This window comes from Miscanthus floridulus, chromosome 11 (genome assembly GCF_019320115.1).
Source record: "Miscanthus floridulus cultivar M001 chromosome 11, ASM1932011v1, whole genome shotgun sequence".
Taxonomy (NCBI): domain Eukaryota; kingdom Viridiplantae; phylum Streptophyta; class Magnoliopsida; order Poales; family Poaceae; genus Miscanthus; species Miscanthus floridulus.
Window position 1 is genome coordinate 60,139,849 of NC_089590.1, and position 21,574 is coordinate 60,161,422.

The 21,574-nt window shown below is 45.5% G+C and overlaps 1 protein-coding gene across 1 annotated transcript; it reads left to right on the forward strand.

Moving 5' to 3' along the window:
* Positions 1 to 5,669: 5,669 nt before the first annotated feature.
* LOC136493199 (uncharacterized) lies at positions 5,670 to 9,004 on the forward strand. The gene is made up of 5 exons (XM_066489258.1): positions 5,670 to 6,781; positions 7,680 to 7,737; positions 7,822 to 7,905; positions 7,986 to 8,127; positions 8,334 to 9,004. The coding sequence occupies exons 1-5, from the start codon at positions 6,298 to 6,300 to the stop codon at positions 8,733 to 8,735; spliced, it is 1,170 nt and encodes a 389-aa protein (XP_066345355.1). The 5' UTR covers positions 5,670 to 6,297; the 3' UTR covers positions 8,736 to 9,004.
* Positions 9,005 to 21,574: the final 12,570 nt, after the last annotated feature.

Consider the following 21,574-nt stretch of genomic DNA (forward strand, 5'->3'; position numbering starts at 1 on the left):
ATAACCGAAAATAAGTGACACCAAGGATTATGAAAGGCTTTATAGTAGGGTAGCTGACTCATTTGCAAAAAGAAGCATTTTTAACAATTCAATAACCTTTCCAAAAGCATTATTGTCAAGTTAATTGTTATTAACCTGTCGACTAGATTTGCACCTATACTAGAGCAAACATGTGATTAAGCCAATAATGATAACCAATGATCATTAAACAACTTCCATACTGTCATATTCATTATAATTGTCCAAGTGTTCCATTAACATTACTACGATAAAGTCACTCAAGTCAAGTGCTCACTATCCAGGAGCGATGACGATTCAAATCGATTCCTAACCAGCTGGTGATTTATTCCTTACACAAACCTCACTCACCCACTAAAGTGAGGTATTGATCACCGAGTCAACTATCCAGGAGTCTCGAGTTTGCCAGGAACCACATGTACCTGGGGGCCGACCGACTGCACTTTGGTCTTATCATCTCGCCCCCATGTCCTACCACACCTGCTCTGGCACAGTGCACTACGGGCAATCTACTCGGCCCGAATAATCTCCCAGCTTTGCAGTCGAAGGTACTTTATCCAGCCAACTAAATGTAAGGCATGCGTTTAACATGACTCGAGGCCCAACAACGGTCGGTCCTTAATCGACACAGACAGAAAGCACTATAGCTCAAAACTCTATAAGTCTTCGTCCGGTCTTAACTTCATTTAACACTTAGTTATACCATGACTACATAGTTATCCAAGCAGATCCAGGTAACCACCTATAGCTCATAGGTGATAGGAAATCACCCGACTTCTACCGGTCTAAGCCAGCTAAGCATTGACTCGACTGTGGATACCAGGGTAACAAGGATATAGTATAACAAAGGTAGACAAGGTATAATGCAACAATAGTTGCAAACAACTCTTAAACGTAATGCATCAATTAAAGTAAAGCATTGAATTAATAATTGCAAACCAGGGAGAAAATGCTCCGGGGCTTGCCTCTCTCGAAGGAGCTCGGGCGGTGATCGGGGCACTCCGGAAGTTCCTCAACGTCCTTCTTGTCGACTTCGAGCACTTCCTGCGGCTAGACCTCGAGCTGCTCCTCGGGCTCCTTGGGTATGACGACTGGATTCTCGGTTTGCGATCCTGTATGATGCAATGTGCGTAAGTGCTTATGCCATCGATGCATCGGATGAGATGAATACAATGGATATGCTTGAATGCAAGGTAGTCAACATCATCCAAGAACATATACTACAAGCACAGGTCATCTACTGCATTCTCTTCTACTATTAATATGATAAGTCAACACATCTTATTAAATGCTTCAAAGATACACCAAAGCTTCACTAATTTCTTAATCACACATAAAGCAACACTTGATTAAACCCTAATTAATAATAATAGGTTTGAATAGCAACAACTATTTTTATTGCTTAGAAAAATCTTAGAAAATTACCATAGCACAGTACTATCCTAAGTAGTCTACCATCAGATTTTCATGGTATTTGAATGAGTGGATTAGCCTACACAAAAATAACAAGCTATGGCATGATTATGAACATGAAAATACTTTGTACTGTGAAAAATATCAAACAATAGAGGAAATATTTTTCCTATGTTCTACACAGCAAATAATCACTGTACAAAAATCATCACATGCATGTTTTATACAAATTTTGCTCTCTAGCAAAATTAACAAAAATCAGCCATCAAAGGCACTTGAACTACACCTCATAATTTTTCTACAGTACATGCATGACACATATTTTTCCTAGGAAGTACATTACATAAGAAGATTAACAAACTTGGAAATCATATTTTTCTGAAGCCTATAGGTTTTTCTACACATTTTTCAAGTTATCAGTAATATCAAGGATTAAATAAAGCTCTACAGAAAAGTATCTTAAAAATGACATGCAATATTTTTCTCATGTAGATCTGGTGACAAGGAACCTAGAAAAATTTGTTTCAACAGATTTGGAGCAAATTTGAGCATACAAACATTTTCCAAATCATTTCTCTTTCCAAATAATAAAAGAAAAACTGAAACAAAATCTTCCTATTGCTACTGGGCCGGCCCGTGGAAACCAACTGGCCCACGGCCACACTCGGCCTGCTCAGACCAAGCGAAGGGGAGTGCGGCGGCCTAGCTCGGGGCTTCGGCCCAAGCTAGCCTGGCCCAGCTCGGTCGAGGCAAGGAAGCCACGCTGGCGTCGAGACGCCATGGCGGCGCGGCTCTGCCAGCGGGCCGACGGTCATTGCCAGCCGGGTCAGGGCAAGCGGCCGAGCGCATGGGGTTCACAAGGAGGTGGCGAATGCGAGCAGGCAACTAGGAAGGGTGGAGGAGGGGAAGAAGGATGCATTCCACAGCGGCCGAGCACGACGGCGCCATGGCTGACGGTGGTGAAGCGCGAAGAAGGCTCTACCTTGGCTCAAAGGCATCACAACCACGAGCACTAGGTGCCAGAGAGCGAGGCGGAGCTAGGTACACTTGATTGCTGGCCGTGGTGGAGCACCAGCGGTGAATTCGACCGGTGGGGCTGCGGTGGCGCTCGCTGGCGAGAGAGCAGAGCGCGTGCAGGTGGAGCAGCGAGGCAGCGCGGGAGAATGGAGTGGCGAGCGCAGCGGCTTCGGCAGATGAAGGCGGGCGCATGGGAGCAGACGCAGGCCGTGGCTGCCGCGCGGCGAGCGTCGCCGGCGCATGGCCACCACGCGGCGGTCGCGCCCTGGCGTGGTCGGGACGCGACGCGCGGGAATGGGCGCGGCGCAGCGCTGGGCAGGCCGGACGCGGCGCTGGGCTAGGCCGAACGCGGGGCGCACGGGAGGCGGGCACTGCTGCAGGCCGGGCCGACTTCGTTCGTGGGCCGAGAAGCGAGGCGATGGCCCGTGAAATGAGAAAACCCTTTTTCAAATTATATTTTCAAGAAATTTTCAAATACCAGTTTTCAATTATCATTTTGAGCAAGAAAATGACATCTTTTGAAAATGTCCCAAAAATGAAAGTTGCTTAGAATTTAATTCTCTACAACTTTGCTTTTATGACCAAAGTCCAATTCTTGATAGATTTTGAATTATAAAATTAAAGTCAATTTTAACTCAAAACCCTAATTTTGGAGAATATATTTTTAAAGCAGAATTTGGCAATAATTTCAATAAAAACTTTGCTCCAAAAATTGTGCTAAATAATTCTAGATGATTTACAATGATAGCCAAACATGTTTTTTTACTAACCGAGCAAGCATAATTAGGGCAAAAACAACTCTAGACAAGTGTATGCAACATTCATGTTTCACGAGCATGTTTTGTATGTTTCGAAGCAGTGTTTCAGTTGTTATTTACATGATTAGGCATGTATGATTAGGATGTTTGATGATGCATGATTTACAGTGCCTAAATGCTGGCATAACACCGGGGTGTTACAAGCTTGATAGTGTTCATCCAATCCAATGAGTGAGCGATTCTAGTACGATTGCATCATGAGGTTGCATTGAGTGGCACTAGGTGATCTCTTGCAAGCCGGTGGTGCTTGTTACTCTTGAAGGTTGCTACCTCCTAGATGACTTGGTGGTGGTCTTCATCGAAGCCCGCAAGAAGCTTGTGCGGTGCTCCGGAGAAGAGCTTTGTGAGGGGCATTGTGCTCGCCCCACGGGAGCCTTGAAGAGCAACTCTAATTGAGCATGTCATTGAGCTACCCTTACTTTCGGGGTAGGTTCTTGCAGTGCTCGACGTGCGGGCTTGGCGGGTGATGCCAATTAGCCGCCGAACCACCAAGTGAGCGATCGACACAACGGAGACGTAGCATATTGGTAAGCACATGAACCTCGGGAGAAAATCACCGTGTCAACATTGATCTTCCCGTTGGTTTGCAATTCCCTTACACAAGCTTGTAATTACTTTCATATACATTGTGCTTGTGTAGTTGCTCTTGTAATTAGTTAGCTTGTGTAGCTCACTAGTTACCTTCTTGCTTGTGTAGCATAGAAGTAGCTCCCTTGCATGGTTAATTTGGTTTGTGTAACCTTGTTAGTCACATTACTTAGTTTGTGTAGCTAAGTATTTACGCTCTCTAATTTGGCATTGGTTGCCTTATTATTGAGCATTGCTAGTGAGCTTAGAAGCTTTGTGCTTTTGCTTACTAGAATTGTGTAGGAGCTCCCTGGTGTGCAAAATACTAGTGGTATAAGTTTGTGTGACCTTGCTCCTAGAATTGGATACATGAGCTCTAGCTAGCTTGGCACCTTAGTTGCTTAATTAGGATCTTTACAAGGTGCTAGAGAACATAGATAGAGGGGTGTAGTCTTGGCTAGATCGATAGTTTTAATTCCGCACTTGTTTCGGTTAGCCTGCGCGATTAAGTTTTAGAAAGGACTATTTACTCTCCTCTAGTCTGCCATCTCGACCCTACACCACTGCCTCCAATATTACCATGAATAGCACTGCCTTCACCAGTTATGACACCAGAAACACATCTACGAGCAGTACTAGCATTACCAGAGCCTTCCCCATGTTTACTGACCACATCCGCTACAAGAACAGCAACCCTCTTAGCTCATCTTTCTTTAATTAGCTGATGAAAATATTCATCCCTTCTGACTTTCCAATCAGAATCACTGTTAGTGTCAACTACCCAGACTGGTAGAGTTTGTGATGGCCCCAAGATGATCTTTGTGGCCATATCATCATTAAATTTCTCTAGACTATACTGCAAGTTTCTTTCCAACCACACATCATGCTCTTGGTCGGCCATTTCTATTAGCCCATACTCCTCATTAGTAACGTACTTACCAACCTTAACAACTAATCTAAACACGTTGCCAGGATCAATCCTGACAGAATCAGTGAACAAAACAAGAATCACAGAGTTAGAAAATATGCTATGCGACATGCTTCCTATTCAAGGTCTACAATTTCACGTGCAGTTCAAGATTGAACTTACCAAATGGGGCACCCGCTAGAATCCATTGTAAGGAGTACTACCAGATTAGCTGCCTACGAATCACAGATGGAGAAAAAGCCGAATCAGAATGACAAACCCTAACCCTAAAACCAACCTCACAGTGCAATGCGGATCGGGGCTTCGGTGAGTACCAGAAACATACCTTTACTCCATCGCGAAAGAGCTCGGTGGCTTCTGGGACATGGCTCGAGGTGGGGTGCGGGCGGCGGTGTACGCGTCATCGTCGTCGACGGCGTTGCGGTGGCCAAGCGTCACACGAAGCAGAGGAGAAAGAAGGGGAGAGTGAAGTGGGCCAGGCCGCGCGGGGGAGGAAATAGAGGCCAGGGGTAGGGGCAGTCATTTCACCTGACCCTAATGCCTCTGACCCAAGATGGACTGCTGTGCTTGTGTGTCACGCCAGCAAATGTGACAAATCTGTATTGGTTTCCTCTATCTGGTGTTAAAAATGTAGCGCTAAAAATAAGACGGCTATCTCACGAGGCGTCCTCTGATGGGACGATTTGCAAAAATAGGACTCGAAACATCGGTCGTTTGCAGATTTGACACTGGATCCACATTCGTAGACACAAATGATTCACTTATCATCCATCCGAGTATTATAATAATCATGGAGTCGATATTTCTAGCATTATTTTTATAATTTTTTTTTCTCCGATCAGACGGTAAAAAGTTAAATATCCCGCGACGGCAGCACGAGCCACCCAAGGCAGAACTCAGAAGACGCAAGTCATCGAGAGGCGAGAGCTAGGTACCTCGCCAAGCCAAATCTACTGCCGACCATCACGGCAGGCACCCTCCAGTCCTCCACCCACCCACCAATACCAGCGGCAGTAAATTCCGAGCAGCCTCTGCCGAGGCTCGAGGCTCCCCTCCTCGCTCCCCCACCCGCCTCCTCCTCCTAGGGTTTCCTCTCGGCTCGCCGGCGTGCCGCATCGCCTCGCTATTGCCGCGGATCCTGGCGCGGGGCGTTCCGCCGCTCGGGGTCCCCCGAATCGAGCCTTGAGGGAGCTGTTCCTGCTGATTCCTGCGGGGTCTTGTGGCTCGGACTCTGGGGGCGTCGGTTGGGAAAGGTTTTGACACCTGTGGGGGCTTTGGATCGAGGGCCCTGAGCTGTGTCTCCGCAATGCCGGGCTGGTCTGGCGGCGATTGCTAGGGTTTTCAGGTCGGATTTCGGCGGAAGAGCTGAGGTTTTGCTTCGAGTGCGGGAGCTGTCTGCAATCCGCCGCTTGCCTCGGCCGGAGTTCGGTGTTTCCGCAGCAATGCCTCGCCGATTTTAGCTCGCTCTGGGGGTTCTGAAGGGCGCAGGGGCTGTCGGGCGGTTTGAGATTGCAAAGGAGTCGGTGGCTCGGTCCAATGTCCGGGGCTAGCGCGAGGGGGCGGCTGTCGCCGGCGTCCAGCGGCGGCGGGGACTCCGAACCGCGGTCCGCGGGGGGCAGGACGCGCTCGGTGTCCGCTACTCGCGGCCGGAAGCCCTCACCGAGGCCCGGGAGGGATGCGGCCGCGGCGGCAGGGGCAACGGAGGACAAGAAACCTGCCGCCGTGCCCACATTGCTGCCCTCGCTCAGTGTGCCCGCAGGGATGCGTCGGCAGGAGCTGCTGCTGCGCTCGGGGCTGTCTCTTGACGCGTCCTGCTCCTCGGACGCGTCCACGGACTCCTTCTGCAGCCGGGCATCCACGGGCCGGATTGGGAGGCCGGCATTTGGGGCTAGGAAGAAGAAGACCCTCTCTCAGACTGATTACAAGCCTGTTTCCATGCTGGAAAGGGAGGGTGGATTGGCTTCCCAGACTGATGCTGCTGGCGTGAAGAGGAGGTGCGCGTGGGTGACAGCAAATACTGGTGCGTGCTTCTGGCTTTCATGTTTTTAGCATTTGATTTAAGGGTAACCTGCAATTTGTTTAGTATAGCAGTTTGTAGTGCTTTAATAGTTACCCTGTCACTAATAGAGAAGCTAAATTTTGGGTCTATGCACAACTAAAGGCCTATCTCTCAGTAAGACAGAATCTAGAATGCTAGTTGACTTAAGCTTGGGCTTTGCATAGTGGGAATTGGGAGCCATCAGCCATGTCAATTGTTTATGATAGGGGCATTGTAGTCTCCAGTTCTCCTACGAGCATTATTCTAAGATCACAAAATTGAAATGATAAGAATGCTGTTTCTGTATGTTTAAATTGCTATTTGACATTGAACCGATTCATTCGGAGCAGAGGTTAGAACAATCTGGAGGTGATATCCAAAATGCTGTTTCTTTTCTCATTAGATTCATGTTCTACAGTTTTTTTTTTTATTCAGGAATCAGAAAGTTTACCTAAAAATATCCAAAATGGGAGGTGATAATGTTATGCACTAAGGTTCCTTTTTAACCTCTAGTTTGATCATGAAAACGACTGAAATTGAGTCTGCTAATGAGGGTTACAAATTTGGTCAAGGTGTAGGATATTTGTCACCCGTTTGCCCAATAATACACATGTTGAAGTGAACGAGATGATTTCTTTATTTGTACGTTGTGTTAGCTTAATCTGCCCCTCATTTATCAGTCAAAAGTGATAGTTCATTCTGAAATCAAGTTTATGACCTTATATGTTTCAATGCATATGAGACCCATGAGCACAATGTAGGCTGTTACTGTTCACTACGCATCATTTATTCATGTTCATTGACAGAGCAATAGAACTTCTATTTTTTATTCTCCTTGTATGTATTGAATATTTATTTTGATTATCGTTTACAATTGCAGATCCCTGTTATGCTGCATTTCACGATGAAGAGTGGGGAGTTCCTGTTCATGATGACAAGTATGCAGAAACAACTGTTGGTATATATTTTTTCTCATAACATCATCAACTATTAAATAATCAAATGCTTCATATAAATTGCAGGAAGTTATTTGAGCTGCTAGTGCTGTCAGGGGCATTAGCTGAACTGACATGGCCAGCAATTCTGAATAAGAGAGACATATTCAGGTACCTCTTTGCATTTCCTTCTGTTCCTGAACCTATTACTGTGGCTGGGAATCTTAGTAATCTACTTGTATGGTTCACAGGGAAGTTTTCATGGATTTTGACCCAGTATTGGTCTCAAAATTAAGTGAGAAGAAGATTATTGCACCTGGAAGTCCTAGCAGCTCCTTGTTATCTGAACAGAAACTGCGTGGTGTTATTGAAAATGCACGCCAAATACTCAAGGTTACCACTTCGTACTCTTGAACTTTTTGTTGGCATGATAGAGTCTAGATACTGTTTTATTTAAAAATGATGATGTGGTTTGTGGGATAGCTTGAAATACAACCACGCATGTATTTACCCTCCCCTTCTTAAAACAAGGATGCCTTTAGCTGATGCCTTCTTAGATATTACTTGTTCTTGTCTGAATTAAGTGCATGTCATTGCAGATCATAGAGGAATTTGGATCATTTGATAAATACTGTTGGAGCTTCGTGAACCACAAACCTATATTGAGCCGATTCAGGTACTCTCGTCATGTGCCTGTCAAAACATCAAAAGCAGATGCCATAAGCAAAGACTTGGTTCGAAGGGGTTTCCGCAGCGTCGGCCCAACAGTTGTTTATACCTTCATGCAAGTCTCTGGCATGACTAACGACCACCTTATCTCCTGCTACCGTTTTGCTGAATGTGTGGCCTCCTCAGCTGGTGCTGTTAAACTTACCGATGGAAGCCTAGCAAATTCAAGCGATAGCAACCATGCCACGGCAGAGCAGAAGATGAACGGGACGAATGGGCTGGATTCAGATATTGAACTCTCCAGGACTATAGATGAGCTCAGCATTTCATAGCGGTTAGGAGGGGCGCTGAGGCGAGATGGTGTTAGCTTGTGTATTTTGTGTGCTGTAGTGTAAAGGCTATGTTGTTGTTGTTGTAGTGTAGGTGTGATTCGGTGTCCTTTTTCTATAGTTTTACCACTCGTCAATGTAGGGTAGAACAATCTTAGTCTTGGGCGTGTCAGGACCATTGAGCGACAGCAGTGTAATGATGTATATTCTTTGTGATGCGAGTGCACCTGTTTTCCTGCATTTCAGTTGAGCTGGCTTTCGCCAGTGTCGGTACCATATGCTTTTGTTCCCTAATCCCTCGTGTGCTTAATGTCTGCACTTTTGCGAATACAAGCCTGTCGCTCCGTAAAACCTGTCGTCGACCGGAAGAAGGTTACGGAATCAAATGGAATGGTTGAAACAACAACGGTTCGAACAGCAAGTTTTGACTTCAGAGATGCTGTTGACAAAAAGGGGTAGTTGTTATCGACGTGAAGGCATGTGAGGGTGTGTGGTGATTCAGATAGGATAACATATCCAGCTGGAACATCAAGGTCAGGGTGTATCTGAAAGGCTGAGTGCCGCTGCATTTTTTGGTTGTAAAGCAACAGCCAAGCCAAGCTACTCCCTCTGAACTTGCTGCTTGTAGCTCTCTCTGAACTATCTATCGATGTCTCTGCCTCCCGGGAAGCCGCACGGTTTAAGGCGACAGCTCGTTCGGTTCCTACACCATTGCCGTCGTGCCTCCAAGAAGGTCGAGGGTTGCCCCCTTAGTCGATGAACGATGGCAGTCGCTGTTGCGGCCTCTTCTGGAGCCGTCCTCAACAGCGCCGCTTGTTTCAGGGCTATATGCAGTTGCGGAGTTCGGACCGAGCGGACTGATGAGACAAACGGCGAGTGAGTAGCCAGAAGCTTTGTTCACCACGGCCCAATTGTCGCCAGATACAAAGGCATCCATCGGAGCGTCATCAGCTTTGTTCACCACCGGCACGACTTCTTCCCCTCCCGTGCGCGCTTCCTAAAAGGCTCGCCCATGGCGGTGGCTAAGAGTGAAGATACACAGGTGCATATCTAAGTTTGGAGAAGCCATGGGTAGAGGAGGTTTGATACCAATGGCGAAGAGGGACCTTGCGCTAAATAGTTCCAATGAGTAGCGGTTCGTCTCCGTCAAACCGCGTGGGAGACGATGCTCTCTCGGTCAAGGGTTAGCGGTTCACCTCCCCCAAACCTCGTGGAAGCCGACGCTCGCTCGATCGTGTGTTAGCGGTTCGCCAGCGCGCAAAACACGTCATTTTGGCTTTGTTTCAATCGGAGTACATGATAACGTTCAATTTGTGCACATTATTAGTGAACACCGGACTATACTTGGGTGTTTCGTGTTGACAGCTTCATAGGACCCAATCATCACCAACGGTATGCACTCCCTTCACCGCCGCTTATAGCCAGCGGAGATGGTACGTCCAAAATTTCCAAGCCTGCGCGTGTCTCCCGCGCGAACTATAGAAAGTTTTGATGAAATTTCCATTCCCGCTGCTCCTACTATTTGTTACTCGGCGAGATCGCTCCCCACCCTGTCTCCTCAGTGCCGCTCCTGCTCACTAGTGCTCAATGGCGAATCTGCCCCTACTCATCGGCGTGCAAGAGGCCATTCTGAAAGATCCTAAATGACTAGAGGGAGTGTGAATAGGTTAATAAAAAATCTACAAAATACTAGAACAACTTGATTAGTAACACTAAATGATGAATACGGTTTTGCTCTAGCTCTAATACAAAGGCAAACCACCTATCCACAATTTAAGTTAATTATGATCTCTAAGGCACACAAAGGCTATGCCTGTAGTTCTACACTAGTGAGCTAGCTATGATCAACTAATTACCTCTAGCTACTCAACTAGGCTACACTAACTAAACTAGAGCTACCACTAACAAGTAATGCTAGAAATGTAAGTACAAGAGGAGTGTGAATTGTACCGAGCCGGCAAGAGATAAATCAATAACAATGAAGTCCAATTTGACACAAGATTTATCCTGAGGTTCACTTGCTTGTCGGCAAGCTACGTCCTCGTTGTGACAACTCACTCACTTGGTGCTTCACATGTTAATTGGCATGCACAAGCCAAACCCTATGAAAGGATCAAGATGCCCAAGAGAGGGGGTAAATTGGGTTAATTCTAAATTTCTTTACAATAATTAAATCCTATGGTTAGCCCAAGTAACCCCTTGTGCTTAGAAAGTGTTTCTAATTGTTCTATCGCACAAAAGATTTGCAACCTAAGTTCTAATCCTACTCTAGCATGGCAGTCCTATGAATGTAAAGACACGAATTGAATTGCTCAAAGTAAATGCTCAAAGTAAATAGAGAAGGAGGAACACGACGATGTTTTGCCGAGGTATCGGAAAGTCGCCACTCTCCACTAGTCCACGTTGGAGCACCCGCACAAGGGTGTAGCTCCCCCTTGATCCGCGCAAGGATCAAGTGCTCTCTACGGGTTGATTCTTCGACATTCTGTCGCGGTGAATCACCCACAACCGCTCACAACTTGAGTTGGGTCACCCACAAGCTCCGTCGGGTGATCACCAAACTCCCAATCACCACCAAGCCATCTAGGTGATGGCGAACACCAAGAGTAACAAGCATGAACTCTCACTTGACCACGACAAGCCTAATGAGAAGGTGGATGCACACTTTGCTACTCTTGATCTTCACTAATGAGGGCTCTCTTTGGGATTTTCAAATCTCAATCATCTCACTAGGACCTTGCTCTTCTTGGCACTCTCTAAGGTGTTTCTTAGTTGTTGGAATGAGCAAAAGTACCCCCCACACACGAGTAGAGGTTGTATTTATAACACCGGCTAAAAAACGAACCGTTATGTGCCTCTGTAGGGTGACCGGACGCTCCGGTCATATTGACTGGACGCACTGGTCAGTAACCCTGAACTCCATTGGTTAAGTGTTGATCGGACGCATCCGGTCATGTTTTCCCTTCACTGGAACCTTACTGGAGTCGACCGGACGCTGGCCCTCAGCGTTTGATGACTTGACCTCGCAGCGTCCGGTCACTTCCAGACGCTTTCACCTTAGTCAAATGAACTGACTGGACCCTGAGCCAGCATCCGGTCAGTATTTGACCCTCCATTCACTTCCAACTCTCGATCATGTGTGACTGAAGTTTGCTCCATTGGATCAAAGGGCTGTTATGGAGCTACCTAGTGCTAGTTTTAACAAGTGTGCACCACACCTAACTCACTAGACTCACCTAGGTCAAGCTACCCGTTCATACCCCCCTTAATAGTACGGCCAAAGGAAAAACAAAGTCCTAAACTACTCTAAGTGTCTCTCCAACTCCAATCGACACTTAGAACTAGTCCATCCTTAACCTTGTCGTCCATCCTTTGAAAACCGAAATGATTTCCACCATAGGGGCATGACAACCTTGATTGCTCAATCGATCTCCATTACCGTGACCTAACTTACTTGTTTCTACAAAACACACGTTAGTCACAGTAATCACGTATTGTCATTAATCACCGAAACCCAACTAGGGGCCTAGATGCTTTCAATCTCCCCCTTTTTGGTGATTGATGATAATACTACCTCAAGTATGTGAAAGAGATGAGGTTTTTAACATGCTTGGTTCATATAAGCTTTTGGCAATAAGAACAAAGGTGTTAGGCAAGCTTATATGACCCAAGCCAATATGATGTACTCAAAAGATATGAAATAAGCATGAGTACAAGTAATGAAGCTCATTTGCATCGGAGTAAAACGCGGAAGCAAAGGCAAATGAGCAAAGCACAAGTGATATGACATATAAAGAATTCAAAGTAGAGAGCACACATGTCATATATCACGATCACGTAGATATCACTATCACATAAATATAGTAGTAAACATGAATGCATAAGGTATCACACACACAAATGCATAATAGTGTATCTCACATATAAAAAACTCTAAATGTAATAGATAAGCTAATATAATAACTAAGCTCCCCCTAGATATGTAGCTCCCCCTAAGCCTAACATACTCGAACCCTCTCCCCATTTGGCATCAACACCAAAACCTAAGGGTCGGTCGGCGGGGCTGCAGCGGATGAGCCAGGCGCTGAGGTATGAGGAGCGAGGTGGAACTAGGTGCCATCATCGTCTGATCCTAAGCTCTAAGCTGTCTGACCCTCTGTAGCTGGTAGTGAGGCTGAAGCAGTCTAGGTCAGATCAGGAACTGGTGCTGCTGTAGGCTGGGCTGGTATAACTGAGGCAGCCGGCTCTAATGATGCCACTGAGGAGGGGAGCGTCTTTGTAGTCGTTGTGATAGGTGCAGCTATAGAAGGACCTAGAACATGCAGGTATGGAGGAGTGGGTTGCCCTATCAACTCACTGAAGGAGGCTCCAAGACTCCTAGAAACTGAAGTGTCTGGCACTAGCAGCGACGACGTCTATGCCGGTGTGAATCCCGTCTAAAGTGGTGTGAACTATGGGGCTACCACTGGCGAAGCGAACCACAGGGACACCTGCTTTGTCGGTGAAGCATACTGTGCTGGTGGCTATCCCTGACTATGAAGCCTGTAATGCTAGAGTCATCGAAGTGGTGGCAGGCTGACCAAGCTAGGGCGAAGCCTGTGGCGGTGGGGGCCCAATCGCTGTCACTACATGCTGCATGAGAATCTACTACTGATGCATAGCCTGCTGCTGCTGCTGTAGAGCCTATGTCTGCTGCTGAATAACTAGCTGCTGTCGCTGGAGCTTGTCCTGCCGAGTCTGGAACTGAGCAAATGTAGCAGCTGTCTCCTAAGCCTGTCGTGCCTGGTCCTGCCTCATCCGCTCAAGTATAGCTAGAAGATTGGGGTCTATCTGCGGGCCAGGTGGTGCTGAACTAGAGCTACCGGCCTCAGCATCATGTCGTTGTGGAGGCATCTGAGGAATGCGCTGGTAGTCATCATCAGAACTGTCACTGGGCTCGCTAGTGACCAACCCCTCCTGCTGAGCAAGCTCCTCCTCCTCTGTGGCTGCAATACCCCTGATAATATTATCCTACTGGGCTACAGTCTCTGGCACCTCTGGATGATGGCACGGCTGGCTAGGTGCCTATGGTGTACTGTGGTGGATCATCTGAGTCAGGTTATAAGCAGGAAACTCTATAGTGGCACCACTGTACTCAGCTATCATGTCAGGTGGCCTAACTGTAACTGCTCTACGAATAAGGAATGTGATCCAGTGAGCATAGGGTAGCTGCCTATGACCTTTGAAGCCCTTAGCTATAGTGTCCTCCATCTCTGACAGAAGAAGATCCCAAATATCAAAAATTGTCTGCTGCATTAGAGAGTTGAGAAGCCATAGCTATATACGAGTCAATCCCTCTCTATATCCCATCCTCGGAAGTAAAGTCCTCCTCATGATAGCCTCAATCACGCGAGTTGTGGGAGTGAGATCACTAGGGTTCCTCCATGACCCCTCGCTAAAGGGCTCTGTGAAATAGTGACAAACCAAGTCCGTAGGAGGCACCATACCACCATGAGGACATCTGGGGGGGTGCGGTCTATCCATAGCACACCTCATGGAGCCTAACTGGCTGCTCCTAAAGCCTGAGTATCTCCCTGGCCCCGGTGCTCATCAACCAATAGTCATTGCCATCAAATGCAAAGTGTATGAACCTGTACTGGGGGTCAATCTAGAGAGATGCATAGAACTAATGAACCCAAGATGGAACATATAATCCGGTCTGTCCAATCAAATCTATTAGCCCCGGCAGATATGCAAGGTAGGGGCGAATGTGCTCTCCAGCTGCTGCAACAATAGACTTTATGTTGCACACTCTCTGTGATCTGAAGACTGCTCTACTATTGAGATAGACATTATAGAAGTCCTCCTGCAAGGGTGTATAGAATCCCTCTGATGCTCTCTCATCCCTCCTGGGTGGAAACCACACCTCAAAGTCCATGAACCTCAGTTGTTGCACCTGCTTGGCCGTGGCGGCCCTTAGGTCAAGATGGGTCACTAGAGGCAGACCCTATGGTCGAGGCGGTGGATGAGAACCCCTCCTCTAAGTGTCTGCTCTTGGCGTCACTGGCACACGGGTACGACCAGAGTGGCGTAACTGTGGCTAAGGTGCCATCTCTATCTCCATGGTCTGCTTGCCCTCCTGAGTCTATTGTGCCGGCTGTGCCTCTTATGTCTGCTAAGCTGGCTAAGGCTCCTAAGTCTGCTGTGCTGGCTGAGCCTCTTGAGTCTATTGTGCTGGCTAAGGCTGCTGCTGTGGCTCCCCCTGAGGCTGAACCTCATCAATAGCAACACGCCGTCCTCCAATCATGAGGGTCCTAGCTGGACCACCATAAAGGCGCTCAACTCGCTCAAGTGAAGCCCTTGCCTCTGGTGAAAGCTGATCAGCTATCCGGACTCCACTACGAGCGCTTCCTCTCTCAGCATGCTCTGTAGCCTCTACAACTGTGGCGGCTCTTGTTGTATCTGCATCTGGATACTTGCGCTTCCTTACTGCCAACTTCTTGGTCACCTTGCCTTTTGGATCTATAGGCTGGCAAGGTGGGGGCCTTGGATCCTTATCATCAGTACCACCTCTGACATTCTTCGTACGAGCCATCTGATGGATCAAAGAAGAATCAACTACCCCTGATAAAGATCAACTGTCACTTTCGAGGCTTGGCCTCGTTCTGTACTCGTGAGCTTGGCCCTAAGTTAACTGACAACTGCCACTGACGCCTCAATGGAACTGGCTTACTGCATGATGGAATAGATAGGATATACAAATAAATACAATATATCTAATAGATACGAAACCCTATGAAGCAAGCAATTTAGGTACGAGATTGAAATGGAGGCTTGCTACCTGACGAATCGGTGAAACAGCGAGAAGAGGAACGATGTGCGGGGAACCACCAAATCGTGAGGCAGGGTTAGGGTTCGCGGTGAGCAGTGAATTGATGGCCCGGTGTTGGGCGTGGGGCATGGACGCTGTAGTGGATCTCAGCGGTGGTTAGGGCAGTGGATGTGCTCGGTGGCTCTGCTACGGTGGGAGCCCTACAGCATGCGGGCACGGCTAGGGCACGGTGCGACATAGGATAGGCGACGCGACGAGCAAAGCGGGGAGCTGTGGTGGCTTAGGCTCTTCTGGTGCGGTGACGCGTGAGCTTTGCAGCGTAGGACAGGCGGCACAGGGGTAGGTGCAGAGAGGTGCGGGGAGGCCCGCATGCGGTGGTGCGGTGGCGTGGAGGTAGAATAGGGTGATGCGGTGGCACGGATGTGGGGAAAAGAGTACGACGGCTCGCATTAAAAAGGGGTCCCCCACGGGATGAAAAAGGAAATGGAGAAAAGTTCTGAAACCGCACGTAACCCACCCAGCATCTAGTCGATTCCAGAGAGGTCCAAATCCTCTGGAATCATGACCTGACGCGTCCGGTGGACACCGACCGGACACAGCATAGAGTCTGGTCAATACAGTCTTCGTCCTCTCCACTCTATTGGACGCTGAAAGCCTTTTGACCAGACGCTGAAAGCCAGAGTCTGGTCACTCCTTCGCAGCAAGTTCACCTCCTGTGAACTGACCGGACGCTGGACACCAGAGTCCGGTGCAGCGTCCGGTCACTCTTTCTTCAGCAAATCTTCAAAGTCCTTCATGCTGTCTGTTCTCAATCGAGTCCTAACTCGAATAAGATCCAAATAAACACCAATTGGAACTGATGTGAGTGACCACTCTCAAACCCTCAAGTTTTTCAAGATATTTTGCCTTAGGCTATAATTCTTTTTAAGAAAATAGGCAATAAGAGGGCAATTTCAAGACAAACGACAAACAACAATCATGCATATGCAATGCAATACTTGAAAGTAAATCTAGTTGCTTGTCAAGTTTGATCCAAGGTTAAGCTTCTTCACATGCTTTTTGGCGGTTATCTTAACCATGTTTGACAAGTCCTATATGCATTACCAAAGATTAAACATGTTGTATTTTACAATGCAATGCAAGGGACAACACAAGCTCATTTTTTAGTGAAGTTACTAAAATCAAGCACATTGAGCTCATTCCGCAATCTACAAAATGTTGCCTCATCTAGCGGTTTAGTGAAGATATCCACCAATTGATCCTCGGTCCTTACACCTTCTAGTGATATATCATTTTTAGCAACATGATCTCTAAGAAAGTGATGGCGGATATCTATGTGCTTTGTGCGAGAGTGTTGAACCGGATTATTTGCAAGTTTTACCGTACTTTCATTGTCGCATAAAAGAGGTATTTTATCTAGAACTACACCATAGTCTAGCAAAGTTTGTTTCATGTAAGGTATTTGTGCACAACAAGTACCCGTAACAATGTATTCCGCTTTGGCGGTGGACAATGCCACACTATTTTGTTTCTTGGAGGACCAAGACACAAGTGATGTACCAAGCAAATGGCACCCTCCGGATGTGCTCTTTCTATCAAATTTGCAACCGGCATAATCCGAATCGGAATAGCCAACTAATTCAAATATAGCTCCTTTGGGGTACTAAAGGCCAATGCTTGGTGTGTGCTTAAGATACCTAAGGATTCTTTTTACAGCAATTAAATGAGTTTCCTTAGGATTAGCTTGAAATCTAGCACACATACACACACTAAACATGATGTCGGGCCTAGATACGGTCAAGTATAACAAGCTATCAATCATAGAGCGGTAGAGAGTTTGATCAACCGGGTTATCTCCCCTATCTAGGTCAAGATGTCTATTAGTTGGTATTGGTGTCTTGATTGGCTTATATTTATCCATCTTGAATCTCTTGAGAAGATCATTAGTATATTTCTCTTGAGAGATGAAAATCCCTTCTCTCATTTGCTTGACTTGAAAACCAAGAAAGAATGTAAGCTCTCCAATCATTGACATCTTAAACTCCTTCAATATCAATTCACCAAACTCTTTGCATGAATCTTCATTTGATGATCTAAAGATGATATCATCAACATACACTTGACAAATGAAGATATGCCCATCAAGCTTCTTGGTGAATAGTGTGGTGTCGACCTTTCCAATGGTGAAGCCTTTCTCAATGAGAAAGTCCCGAAGGCGCTCATACCAAGCTCTTAGGGCTTGCTTAAGCCCATATAATGCCTTGGACAACCTATAAACATGATTAGGATATCTAGGGTCTTCAAACCTAGGAGATTGATCAACATAGACTAGTTCATTAATAAAGCCATTTAAAAATGCACTTTTCACATCCATTTGATAAAGTTTTATTTCATGATGTGATGCATATGCAAGGAGGATACAGATGGCTTCTAATCTTGCAACCGGTGCAAAGGTCTCTCCAAAATCCAAACCTTCAACTTGAGAGAACCCCTTTGCCACTAGTCTTGCCTTGTTCCTCACAACAACACCTTGATCATCTTACTTGTTTTGGAACACCCACTTTGTTCCAATGACTCTTGCACCTTTTGGCCGCTCTTCAAGAGTCCAAACTTCATTGCGGGTGAAGTTGTTCAACTCTTCATGCATTACATTTATCCAATCCAAATGTTGAAGAGCTTCTTCTACCTTAGTAGGCTCAAAGCAAGAGACAAAAGAGTGATGAGCAATAAATGAAGCAAGTTTTTGTGATTGAGTCATTACACCCTTTGATGGACTCCCTATGATGAGATCTTGTGTATGATCTTGAAGTAGAGGTGTATTTCTTCTATTGACCACTTGAGGGGGAGGTTATGGAGCATCAACATCTTGTGCTTGTACCACCATTTGTTCATGAGAGACATGACTATCTTTGTTTTCTACTCTCCCATCCTTATCGCCATCTTGTGGCACACTTGATGAAGAAGATGAATCAATTACTTGTACATCATCTTCATCATCTTTAGGCTTGATGTCTCCAACCGGAATGTTCTTCATAGCCTCCCTCAATGGTTTATCACCTACATCATCAAGATTCTCATGTGCTCCTTGGGAGCCATTAGATTCATCAAATTCCACATCATATGTTTCTTCAACCAAGCCAGTGGCATGATTAAATACTCTATATGCTTTAGACTTTGATGAGTAACCAACAAGGAAACCAATATCACAATGTCTTTGAAACTTCCCTAGGTGTTGCCGCTTCTTATAGATGTAGCATTTGCAACCAAACACCCTAAAAAAGGAGACGTCCAGCTTCTTTCTATTGAGCAACTCATAAGGTGTCTTGCCAAGGAACTTTTGAAGGAATAGGCGGTTGGATGCATAGCATGCGGTGTTGATTGCTTCTGCCCATAGAGCTTCGGGGGTGTTGTACTCATCTAGCATTGTTCTTGCAAGAGTGATCAATGTTCGGTTCTTTCTCTCAACTACACCATTTTATTGTAGAGTATATGTTGTGGAGACCTCATGTTTGATTCCAACTTCATCATAATAAGCTTCTATGTTTGTGTTGTCAAACTCCTTCCCATTGTCACTTCTTATCTTCTTGAGCTTCACTTTAAATTCATTTTGTGCTCTCTTGGCAAACTTCTTGAAACAAGATGCAACTTCAGATTTATCATGAAGGAAGAATACCCATGTATACCTTGAATAGTCATCAACAATCATAAGACAATAAATATTTCCTCCCAAACTCTTGTATGTTGTTGGTCCAAATAAATCCATATGAAGGAGTTCTAGCACTCTTGCAGTTGACATGAAAGCTTTTGTTGAATGGGTATTTGCAACTTGCTTGCTGGCTTGACATGCACTACAAAGCTTGTCCTTCTCAAACTTCACATCCTTCAACCCTCTCACCAAATCATTCTTCATTAGCTTCTTGAGTGAGCTCATCCCAACATGAGCAAGTCTTCTATGCCATAGCCACCCAAGTGTTATTTTGGTGAATAGGCATGTCTTCAAGTTTGCATCTTCGGAGGTGAAGTCCACTAGATATAGGTTGTTGTATCTAAATCCTTTGAATATCACATGATCATCATCCTTCTTGGATACAACAACCTCCTTCTCGGTAAACAAGCATTGGAAGCCAATATCACATAATTGTCCAACGGATAGTAAGTTGAAACTCAATGAAGCAACATATAGCACATCGGAGATGGAATGATCATTTGATATTACCACTTTGCCCAATCCTTTGACCTTGCCCTTTGAGTTATCTCCAAATGTGATTCTTTCTTATCCATCTACTTCTTCATCTAGTGAGGTGAACATACGAGGATCACCGGTCATATGTTGTGTGCACCACTATCAATAACCCAATGACTTCCACCAGTCTTGTAATTCACCTACACACAAGAGATCAAGCTTTAGGAACCCAAACTTGTTGAGGGCCCTTCACCTTCTCAACAAGTGACTTTGCAACCCAAATTTTCTTAGGCCTATTCTTATTGGGAGGACCTAAGAACATCACTTTCATCTTTCCACTAGAATCCTTTCTAAGCATGTAGTGAGCATTGAAGGCAAAAGGTCTAGCATGCTTGGGCAAGGGTTGTGGTGGTGGAGTTTGGCACTCATGAGCAAAGTGGCCTTCTTGTCCACACTCAAAACATCTCTTTGGCTTTGGCTTGGACTTAAGTTGTTGTTGAGCTGAAGCCTTCTTCTCTTGATTTGCCAAGTACCCAATGCCACTTCTATCCATCTTCATGACGGTATTCATTAGTAGCTCACTTTGAAGATGCTTGCCTCTAGTGAAATTGTTCAATCCAATGTTAAGATGCTCTTTCTCCAACTTGAGCTTCTTGTTTTCTTCCTTGAGAGCATCATTGTTCTTCTCTTCCTTGAGCTTCTTGTTTTCTTCTTTGAGCTTCTCATTTTCAAGTATCAACTCACCATCATGATCAAGAGTTTCTAGCACAATGGTGTTGTGGCTTTTGATCTCTTCAAGATCTTTCTCGAGCTTTGCATTGTCATTCTTAAGCTTGACAAACTCATCATAATCATCGGCTTCAATCACTTGCTTGACCTTGCTACTAGAACTTTGCTCAATGCTCTCAATAATCAAGTCATCACATGATGTAGCTATATCAATCTTAACAACATCGTTAGTATCATCATGTGGCTCATTAGATAGGAATTCTTGAGCAATAACAAGATTATCATGATTGACCTTAAGAGTGGTATATTCTTCTCTTAGCTTGTTGTGGTTAGTGATGAGCTCATTATGTGTCCTCTCAAGTTTATCATGTTTATATTTAAGCTCTTTCTTAGAAGATTTGAGCTCCTTGAGTTTGTATGATATAGCATCATTTGCTTCTCTAAGCTCAACACTAGCCTTTTTGGCTATATCACATTTTGCTAAAAGTGCATTATTTTTAGCCTCTAGCTTTTCATTCTTAGCTCTAGTTTTTATAATGATCTTAGTGTATTATTTTAGCAATCTAGCAAGATCATCATAAGAAGGTGATTCATATTCATCATCATCACTATCGCTATCATCATCACTAGCATGCTCATCATCACTACTATCATCATTGTTTGATACCTTGCGGTCACCCTTGGCCATAAGGTATAGGTGTGTAGAGGATGATGGCGGTGGTGGTGATGAAGATGATGAAGAGTTGATAACAATTGTGGCCACCTTCTCGTTGTCACTATCATCATCGGATGAGGCACTAGATGAATCAATGTCTGTGAGCCAATCACCAACAATGTATGCCTTTCTACTCTTCTTCTTCTTGTGGAAGTCCCTCTTCTTGACATCTCTCTTCTTGTATGGCTTGTTCTTCTTCTTCTCTTCTTCTTCTTCTTCTTCATTACTTGAGTCATCTTTCTTGCCCTTGTATTTGTTCTTGAACATGTCTTTCTTGGGCATAGTGCATTGGTGTGCTAGATGACCAAGTTCTCTACAATTGAAGCAATCCATCTCAGAGATTGGCTTCCTTCTAGAGCTAGTGAAGAACTTCTTCTTCTTGCCATCAAACTTGATGCCACTCT